General features: G+C 32.1%; 1 protein-coding gene and 1 long non-coding RNA gene across 3 annotated transcripts; one reads left to right on the top strand and one right to left on the bottom strand.

The window, feature by feature from the left end:
• Positions 1–6: 6 nt before the first annotated feature.
• Positions 7–6,133, top strand: LOC114580377. The gene is made up of 2 exons (XR_003701755.1): positions 7–245; positions 5,914–6,133. It is a non-coding gene; the product is annotated as an uncharacterized LOC114580377 (long non-coding RNA).
• On the bottom strand, positions 852–9,367 carry LOC110101014 (ubiquitin carboxyl-terminal hydrolase 12). 2 transcript variants are annotated; one of them, XM_020828779.2, is made up of 7 exons: positions 9,158–9,367; positions 7,976–8,050; positions 6,724–6,859; positions 6,486–6,646; positions 5,801–6,071; positions 5,141–5,319; positions 852–3,426 (listed from the first exon to the last, which is right to left on the bottom strand). In XM_020828779.2, the coding sequence occupies exons 1-6, from the start codon at positions 9,207–9,209 to the stop codon at positions 5,223–5,225; spliced, it is 792 nt and encodes a 263-aa protein (XP_020684438.2). In that variant the 5' UTR covers positions 9,210–9,367; the 3' UTR covers positions 852–3,426; positions 5,141–5,222. The 2 variants fall into 2 exon arrangements, with proteins under 2 accessions (XP_020684438.2, XP_028553486.1); XM_028697653.1 differs by having other exon boundaries at positions 7,976–8,041.
• Between the last annotated feature and the right edge of the window lie 441 nt (positions 9,368–9,808).

Here is a 9,808-nt window from a genome sequence, read left to right as displayed (position 1 = left end):
TTTTTCTAGGCAGGAGCTAGGGAGTTATGGAGATGGGAATGGAAAGCCTGCAAATCTTGTTGCGAAAGGGCCTGGACGACCATGGAAGATCAGAGACTTGCTGGTGCCTGGAAATACACGGGAGATATTAGAGAAATCTAGAGAGACAGACATACTTGGAAGTGTTCAAGGGGCTGAGGATACTACAGGTTTGGAGGTGAAAAAGAGATCTGTTGGGCGCCCCAGGAAAACACCATTGGTTGAAGGTTCCAATCCTCCTTCTGATGTTCTAGTTAAATAAGACATTGGCATAATTATCTGCTGTGTTATTTAGATTTATCTGTTGGGTCATGAATTGCTAGTTTTTATGTCAGAAATAGTGGTGAATATACCAGTAGCTGGATAGTTAGTTGTGCTTGTATGAATTTTATGCTTGTTTTATGTGTTTAGCTTATCAACTGAAAGTTTGAAAATAGTTCTTTATCTTGGTGTAAATTATTGTTTTGAAAGGAATCTTTTTTGTGTGAGCCTGTTGCACACCCTGAGGCACTTCAGGGAGGCATTCAACCTGTGTTATAAATCCTACAAGATAGGGCACCATTCGGGGCAAAGGGGGCACACCTTTTGTTCTGATAAGGTGCATGGCTTGCCATATAAGTTGACCTCGATTAATTTTGAAGTTATCAAGTTATTAAATAAATTTTCTATTCAACAAAAAAAACTAAATTGAAAGAACAATATTGAGGTAAAATGCTTTTCCCTACACTCATCCCTTTTAAAGATTAATTTTGAAGTTATCAAGTTATTAAATAAATTTTCTATTCAACAAAAAAAACTAAATTGAAAGAACAATATTGAGGTAAAATGCTTTTCCCTACACTCATCCCTTTTAAATCACTATTGAAAAACATTATTGTTCTTTTTATGGACTAATCCTCAATTGATTGTATGGTTATGACGATAAAAGAAAATGATTTTATTTTGTATTTTACTTTAATTTAGTCCTCAACTAGGTAAACAAAATTCTGGCTGTGATTTTGAAGAAATCTGACAATAAATTGTACACTGCCATGGGCGGGCATGCCATCCTTACTCATGGTCATTTTTTGTTGCATGCCAGAAACATTCCTTTGGATTGGGAGTAGATTCAATCGCCTTAACTTAGGAATTTCCCAACAAGAACATATTAGTGTATGCATTGTTCTTATTCATTGGCTTTATGCAGTAGTAAAATTATTTGTTTAGGCGGGTATTAATCTTCATGGTATATGTTCGGTATTTTTGTTTGTCATATTTGTATGTACTATGTTTACCTCTAGTGTTTGCACTGGTTAATGTTTGCCGATGGCCATTTGATGCTATTGCTATTAGCTATTATGAGAAACTCTAATAGTCCCATTTAAAGCTTTTATTTTCCTAGATGCCTTAACAATGTTTCAAATTTTCAATTCGTATAGCCACTTTATGATAAATCACTACTGAGATCAATCCCTTTTTTAGCTGTTAAAAGGGTGTAAATGAACCAAGCTTGAATGAATTTAGATCTTGTTTGGCTTTATTCGGTAATAACTATTGGGGTGAACATGGATGTTAACAAGAAGAAAAAGATTGTTCATGTTTAATTCATTTTTATTGAGCCAGATTAACAAGCCAACTTGATGGACATCAAACACTGCCAATTTTTGGATTAATGGATTTGATTTTATGATTAAGAAGTCTGTAAAGTATATGTATGTATAAATACTTCTTATATGTCCATATCCTATCATGAACATTTTCATTCTTGCTCTTGTTCTTCTTCATCTTCAAGTTGTCTTGTAAAAGAGTTTAAGTTTAAATTCGTCCTTTAAAAATGACCCGAACAAAAACTTTTATTGAGTTGAACTTAAGCTCTTTGCTCACATGGAGCTTTTTTAAACCCCTATTAGCTGTAGATATTAATGTTTGAATAAAATTTTTAATTTAAATAAAATAAAAGTACCAGGAGTGGGATTGATCGGTAAAGTAGTACTAAAGATTATTTGTAATTCATATGAGCTTAGGTTTATCTCAGCATATTGTGGCATGAAAGGTGTAGCGCTTGTTACATAACTTGGACTTATGGTGGGTGGACTCATAATGAATTACCCAAAGGGCTAGATTCCTATCTCCTTTTCAAAAACTATAACCTCATCCATAAATGGTGGTCTGGGAGGTTGGCTTGTACCATTAGATAGCTGTCATTAGGAGTTGGAGGAGAGGCCTGAGAGTGAATGCCTTGCTTAGGCACATGCTAGTTCTCAGGATTTTTTTGTTCTCGAAATAGTGATGGTATCACAACCTCAAGGTATATTTTTCATTTGTGTGTGTGTGTGTTTTGTGGCAAATTTTAAGTTTTATTTTCATTGAAATCTTGATCTTATATAGGAGTTATTGTCGGGACATCCCTATATAAGGCAATGGAGAAGTTAAGGGTTGTTAAGGGCTTGCATGATATATTGGTCACTGTGATAATTTGATGTTATCTGAATCTTAAAGGCTTGGTCATGTAAAACGATGGCCTTCCGATGACTCTGTTAGGAGAGTAGATGTAGTAGATTTGGTCTTTGTTAAGAAGGGTAGTGGTAGGCCTAAAAAGATTGGGTTAGAAAATATTAGAAATGACATTGCTTTATTAGATTTAAATGATAATTTGACTCTTAACATGACACAATGTAAAAATGATTCATCTAGCCGACCCCACGTAGTAGGATAAAGGTGTCATGTTGTTGTTGTTGTTGATGTTATCTGAATCTTAGAACTGTAAAATTTAAGTCATTGATTCCATTTATGGTTTTGCTTTATACTGTTTTTCTTAATGATTCTGAAACCTCACTCCTTTACATGCAATCGTCTTGTGCTTCATGATTTTATGATCATTAGTGGACATCCCAAAACTATGTACTTGAAACATGGTTGAAGTTGGCAAGGCTATGCGGAACTACATAAATGTTATTTTGCCTTGACTTTTTCAAAAGTAAATGCAAAACGTTTGAGCATTGCAAAATGGTTTATTTTACATTTTAATCTTTCTGCAAAAAACCAATCATCTACTAGATACCAGCCATAGCACCTAAATATTTGGAGCAAATACATCTTTACTTAAATGAACATTTACATATCAATCCAGTATAACCTGGTTCTTATTTAAACATAAATCACAAACCGTGTGTGGATTTCAACAACAAAGCATAAACTAACGGAAGCAAGGATGAACAAAGCAATTATAAGTAGGTAATTGCGTTACCTTTTCATGTTCAATTGATACGAACAAGTGAGATCATTTCACCAATGCAAGGACAGTAACTTTAGCCTCGATGATGCAAGTATCATTAACTATAAACCCTAGTGTTGGATCATTAAAATCCTCATGAGGAATGAAGTCTGTCCTACCCCAACCAGGATGAGCACATTTGAACACTTCAGTATCTGCAAAAGAAGAACAGTGGACTGCAAATTTAATTTCTTGAACAATTGGTTCTTTTAAATAAACCAATTGATTATGGTTTCAAAGAAATTATTGATTTTAAAAAAGAGAGTTAACTATATATATAGAGTTTGATTTCTTTGGTGCTTATATATAGCCATGGGAAATAATTATTCTCAATTGAGAGAATATACATAATTACTTTTTAATCCGGAAAAATCTATGATAACAATGGGAAATAGGAACATGCTATAAGTTGTGTAGTGTGGTTTGTGGGCAATGGCAGCAAAAGAGATTTATGTAGTCTGTGTTGACATTGCATTACAAAGAGGCTGTTTATGTAACGAATATTTCACCTGCAAATTATCATGGAGGAAACCTGTCGTAACAATTTTTAATAATAATGCAAAGCCCAGCCTCTTACTGGTTTATATCTGTAATAGAGCAAAAAATATTCTATCATTTACCAAATTTATAATTGAGAAGCTATAGTCTCAATGAACATTACTTTTCTTTTATTGACTGAGAGTTGTGTCATTTATCTATGTCAAATAATCTAATGCGGCTTGTAGGTTAACATAGTGAACAAAATCATGAAATGAATTACAAATTTATATAGAAAGGTGAATTTTGAGTTAGTATTGAAGAAGTTGCATAATTAAAGCTTTTAATTATAGATGGGACATTCTTGAACTTGGGAGAGTTATTGAAGATCTTAGAGTGTTTTGGCTAACAAATTTTTTTAGTAGAATCCTAAGTACTAAGATGATGTTAGAAGGAAAGTATTTTGATATCAATATTTCATAACAAAATATGTATTTAGGGTTGGAGTAATTATAGGGTAATCAAGCTCAGTTGCATAATGAAGATATGACAGAGGGTTATGAAGCATATGCTCACCCAAATCACTTTTGCATCTGAGAACTAATTTAAATATAAGGATCTCATATGTAGGCCTTTTTTATTAAAGCAATTAATAGAAACATATTAGGAGTAAATAAGGAATTTTATGTGATGTTAATTGATCTCAAAATGTCATTTTGATTGAGTTTTGTGCAAATTGATTTGGTGTAATTAAGAAAAAATATTTTGGAGATGTATATTGAACATACTAGAGATATGTATGATAGAATAATTGGTTAATATTAGCTGTTATGGAGCCATCAGAGTTCCTAATTAAATAGGATTATATCATGTATCAATATTAATTACATGATTACCTATACTTATTTTTAGGTCGTTTACATAGGATATTCAAAAAGAGTTGTTTTGTTGTAAATTTTTTTATAGATATAATTTTGATCAGTGCCTCATTCATTGAAATGAGAAGAAAGGGCCTTTGGATTAATATAACAAATATGAAGTATATGTTATTTTGTTTTAGTTGGCATGAATTCAATAATTTTGAGTCAATATTATGGGATAACCAAGCATTAGCAAATTTTGACTCTGTTTGTTGAGTTTGAGGATTAGGTGATAAATAACTCATTGATAATATAATTGATTGTAATAGAAAAGAGAATGATCAAAGATTGCTTTGCATATTCGAGTTCTTCTAAATCTGCTTTTCCACCCTCCTGCCTTCATAACTTCCTTTTTTTTTTGGAAAAAAATAGAATACAGCATGCTACAGGTTATGGTTCATAGAAATACATATATGCTGGACTAAAAATGGAAACACACTTATATATATATATATATATAACTGTGACTTACATGTCTTTTTCTTATGATTTCCTCCAATTTGGTCAATGATAGTTAAGGAGAATTCTGCTGAAACCTTCGTGGGAGGTCCGTCTTATATAGATCCATTGTAATATAGATACAAAGACATGTTCTTTCCCTTGACCTTGATATCGCTTTTTTGATCCCCTTCTGGATGAATAACAATAGACCTCCATGTCGCAATAGAAACATATTAGTGACATAGTAGAATAATTGTTTCTATCAGAGAGAAGTGCTTGAGGAAATTGCAAACAAAAATGGAGATAAATTAGTGTTTTTTGTAAGTCAAAAACATATTTATGGTATGTCAAGTCTTACAAAATGAATTGCTAGGACTAATAACATTGCCAGGAAATATTGAATATTGGTGAAGCAATTTCTTGTGGTATATTTTTGTTCATACTTTTTTCAGGTTTAATTTTGAGTTGTCTATCTATCTATGCATTTCTCTCTCTCTAGAATATGGTAAATTTTTCCTGTGCTCTTTTTTAACTTATATTCCACATTTATTTCAAGATACTCCTTTGTAATAGTACCAATATCATAAAAAAATGTGTTACATGCTGGATTTATTCATTCATCATATACCTGAATTGGTAATATTTAAATCCATTATTCAAATTCTTGATAGAATAATAGTTATGCCATTACCATAGATAGTCCCCTGCAGTAAACTTTCTTTCATGGCTCTTCTTTTTGTCTATTTTTGAGAAATTCTCAATTTTCCATGTATATTCATGGCTGATCTTCTCAACTGGTTGTAGGCATTCAGTGTTTGTCTGAATGGGAACAACCTGGAAGATCTTGACCCCAAACATGCAATTTTCATTCAGAAGGTATCCGTTGGAAGAATCTTTGAATCCTTTGAGATCGATTAAATTTCGAAAACCCATTTCATCTTGAACCTGCACAAGATTTTCACCTGCAAATAGTTTGCAATTTGAACTTATCATACCAAAACTAATGGAGATAATGATTTTTTTTTTTGGCTTGAATAGAAAGACATCAACACTTTTTAGGATGAAAAATACTAGATTTGTTCCATTATTTGGTGAATGAGCTATCATATATCAAAATATCATTTTACCCTTTTGAAGCTTCTACAACCATATCAACATAAAAATGATAAATGTGATATATAATAGTTCATTCATTAATCTTTTTTCGTTGAACTATTTAGGTTTCATTTGGGACGGCTTTCTTACTACTTCTTAAAGCAGTTTTTTAGTATAAAAAATAAAAATTTTATACTATAAAGCTGCTTTAAGAAGCAGTAAGAAAGCCGTCCCAAATGAAGCCTTAGTTAAAAATAGCTTCTCCACACATGTATAGTTACCTTTTTGTGACAAGGTGCTTCCAGTTTTCTGGTTAAAAAGGAATAGTTCATATGAGACTTTGAAAACTGCTTCGGTTGGATGTGAAGTTGCTCTTGATAGCATTAGATAAAGACTAATTTGACCATTCACAATATTTCCATTGGGATATAATATCAGTTTCCTATATAGAAAAATGTATACACTTAACATAAATATACACATAAATAAAAATTTAAATAAAAAACTCAGTAAACAAACCATGAATAGCCTTTAGCTTCAAATCTTCCTGAAGTTTGCTTGCTTTCATTGTCAGCTGGAAGCTTTGAAAATGATTTTATTGTCCATAGAAAGTCATAGGCAGATGAATCTTTAACTGTGAAATCACTTGTAAAACCTATTGAAAATAAAAATCAGGAAAATTTAGGCACTTGAAGACATTATCTTCTCTGGAATGAAAAGCTTTAAAGGGCTGATAAAATTTGATTAAGTTTACAGTGAATTAGAAGTAATTTTCTGGGAAAGTTCTAAAGAACTTGGTAGGTTCTTTTTTGTTGTAGCAGTTTAAAAATGGCTTTTACCACCATCTTACTGGGTTGCTTGGGAAGGGAAACATGTAGGCAGAGTCTTTTATTAAGGAAACTTTCTCTATTAGAGCAATTTTGTCTTTCTATTGGATAAATAAACAAATAAATAGGTCTTTGTTCTCTTTGTATGATCAATGATGTAGCAGGGAAGCTGTATGGTGATGGATTTATATAATCTGTATTTTCATGGAACAGAATTTGGAAGTGGGTGTGCTTAGTGATAAAGTAATTACCTTAGGACTTCAGATGTTGAACTGATTGTTGGTTGATAACTCATAATTTTAAGTAGGGGTGTCAATTTTAGGTAACGGGCTGGGTTGGGGTTCGGAACTGACTTGGCACTATTCGGGTCAGTTTTTTTGGACACGAACCCGATTTTCTTCGGGTTCGGGTCAACCTGTCATAACCCGAATGACCTGGGGCTGACAAAAAATTTCTAGTTTTTGGGTCAAAAAATGGGTCAATCTTCACTTTTCGGGTTGAAAACGGGTCAACCTCGGGTTTTCGGATCAACAATGGGTTTTTTGGTAAAAAACGAGTCAATTTCGGGTCAAAGGGTCAACTTGAACCTGACCGATTTTTGAAATGGGTCGAATTGTTGAAACTGAATCCGACCCATTTCAAGTCCGTGTTGATCCTAACCCTGAATTTTCTGGTCGGATTCGAGTCGGGTTTTAGGGTTGTGTCAAATATTGACATCTCTAATCTTAAGACAATTTGTAGGAAAATTAGAAAGATTAGGTTGAGAAGTAATAGTACTATAGGAATATTGGATCTGTGCTTACTAAAAATAAGTTTTTTGAAATAAAACTTGGGTTTTTTTAGCATGTATAATGTAAGGCATAAGTGCACCAATAAGATCATAGATTAAAGCCATAGTTAGCAGCTGAAGTGCCTAATTTATTATCAACATATTATCAAACTACCTCCAGAAGTCTTTGAACCTTTCATCTCTCCCTTTATCAAATCTCCAGATCCTTTGTTGTGAAGAGCTGTTGTGGCTTCCATTTGAATAAGTTTAAACCAATTCCAGATCAGTACAGAAAAAAGAACTTCTTCAGAGACAAATTGTGATTATAAAAGCATAAAACTATCACAGATAAGCTGTATGAAAATGCCAAAAACTGAAAGACATTATATTTTCAGTGTTCATATTCTGCCTAATTTTGTTGAGTTTATATTGATTTGTATATTCAAAATTGACCCGATTACTATTGGTTTCGAGTTAAATGGGCTTGAGTTTATGTTAAATGGATGGTATTTGGGTTGATTAAGGCTTCGTTTGGGACGGCTTTTTTATTGCTTCTTAAAATAATTTTCTAGTTCAAAAATTAATTTTTTTATATTAGAAATCTGCTTTAAAAAGCACCAAAAAAGCCGTCCCAAATGAAGCCTAAGTCATTCTAATTCACAAAAAATGTATAACATGTAAATCTTTAAAATTTGTATGAGAATAATATTAATATTAATGTTTTTAAATGAAATATATCTTTTCATGCATATACTTTGATATAATTGAGATGTTAAAATATTATAAAAATAAATAGTAAATTTTAAATATTAGATAGGTTACAAAATAATAATTGTGTGGTATGTATTTATTACATGTTAGTAACTTTTGATGGAATAAATTCTTAGAGTTCCAATAGAAGGAAGAAGAACACTTTGAGTAGAGGGATGATGTAAAGACAACAAAGAGAATAGACTAGGAGAAAAGAGGCGACAAGAGAAGCACACCAAGACATAGTCCAATGAGGGGAGATATTATTCTGTGCGGACACCGGACCATTTGGAGGTAAATCAGAGCGTGTCATGTCATCCGATACACAGCGATATACATCAAAATGGTGATGTGGCACGCTCTGATTTGACTCCGAACAGCGTTCTGTGTCCGCACAGAATAATTTTTCAAATGAATGAGGGGGACCATATTTAACAAACCCAACTAAGTCATTTGCTCATCTGACAAGTTTTAGCCTAAATTCAGCTAAAAAAAGGGCAACCAAAGATCCTCTAATGTCCATAGTTCTGCATTTCAAAGCCAGAAAATGGAAAATAAAGCCATAACATATCTAAATAAAATTTGATAAGAAGGATTAGCATCAAACTTTTGGGATATTGAGCTCCTTTTCTTCCAGAAAACAGTCTTGAAAGCCACATTCTGAGCTTCTCTGCAAAGAGAATTTGGGCACCTTTTGCCCCTTCTTGCTCCTTGAAACTTGATAACCAATCACATAAGATAATCCTTTATAAATACTCCATTCTTCTAAGAAAATAAATATATTTTCATTGGAAGACTTCAGCTTATGAAGTCTTTTTAGTGCCTTATGAAGCTCAGTAGTTGGTAAGGTAACTTTCACTACTATTTCTAATAAGTTGGCTGTGAAGAAGGAGAAGAGAGACTTTGACCATTCAAACAATTTTAATTTCCAAAGTCTTTCTTTAGGTTGCTTGTAGTATTTTAAAATGTTGCTTATAAGAATATTTTAATGATTTCAGTTCACTAAGGTTTTATTTGAGAAGAACTTTTTATTATTTTATAAAACCAATTTTTATATAAAAATCTTTATTATTAAAAATTTCTTACTATAAAATTGCTTTAGAAAGCAGTAAAATTTTTTCCTAAATGAAGCCTAAGTATTACATATTGCATTTGTGCAAAGAAAAAAATGTGAATAATTGCATATTGCATTAGATTATGTGTAAAACTAATTAAAATTTGAGTCACCATAGAATATAATTTAAAGTTTTAATAAAGT

This window comes from Dendrobium catenatum, unplaced genomic scaffold, assembly GCF_001605985.2.
Source record: "Dendrobium catenatum unplaced genomic scaffold, ASM160598v2 fragScaff_scaffold_989, whole genome shotgun sequence".
NCBI lineage: Eukaryota > Viridiplantae > Streptophyta > Magnoliopsida > Asparagales > Orchidaceae > Dendrobium > Dendrobium catenatum.
The sequence above is the reverse complement of the archived record's forward strand: the minus strand, read 5'-3'. Positions and strand labels throughout refer to the sequence as shown.

Excerpts from the sequence above, each read along its gene's own strand:
- LOC110101014 (XM_020828779.2), bottom strand. The coding sequence starts at position 9,209 with ATGTGGCTTTCAAGACTGTTTTCTGGAAGAAAAGGAGCTCAATATCCC. Across the intron at positions 8,051-9,157 it reads AGGAGCTCAATATCCCAAAA|CCACAACAGCTCTTCACAAC; the intron begins GTTTGATGCTAA and ends TTCAAATGGAAG. Across the intron at positions 6,860-7,975 it reads AGGTTCAAAGACTTCTGGAG|GTTTTACAAGTGATTTCACA; the intron begins GTAGTTTGATAA and ends TATTTTCAATAG.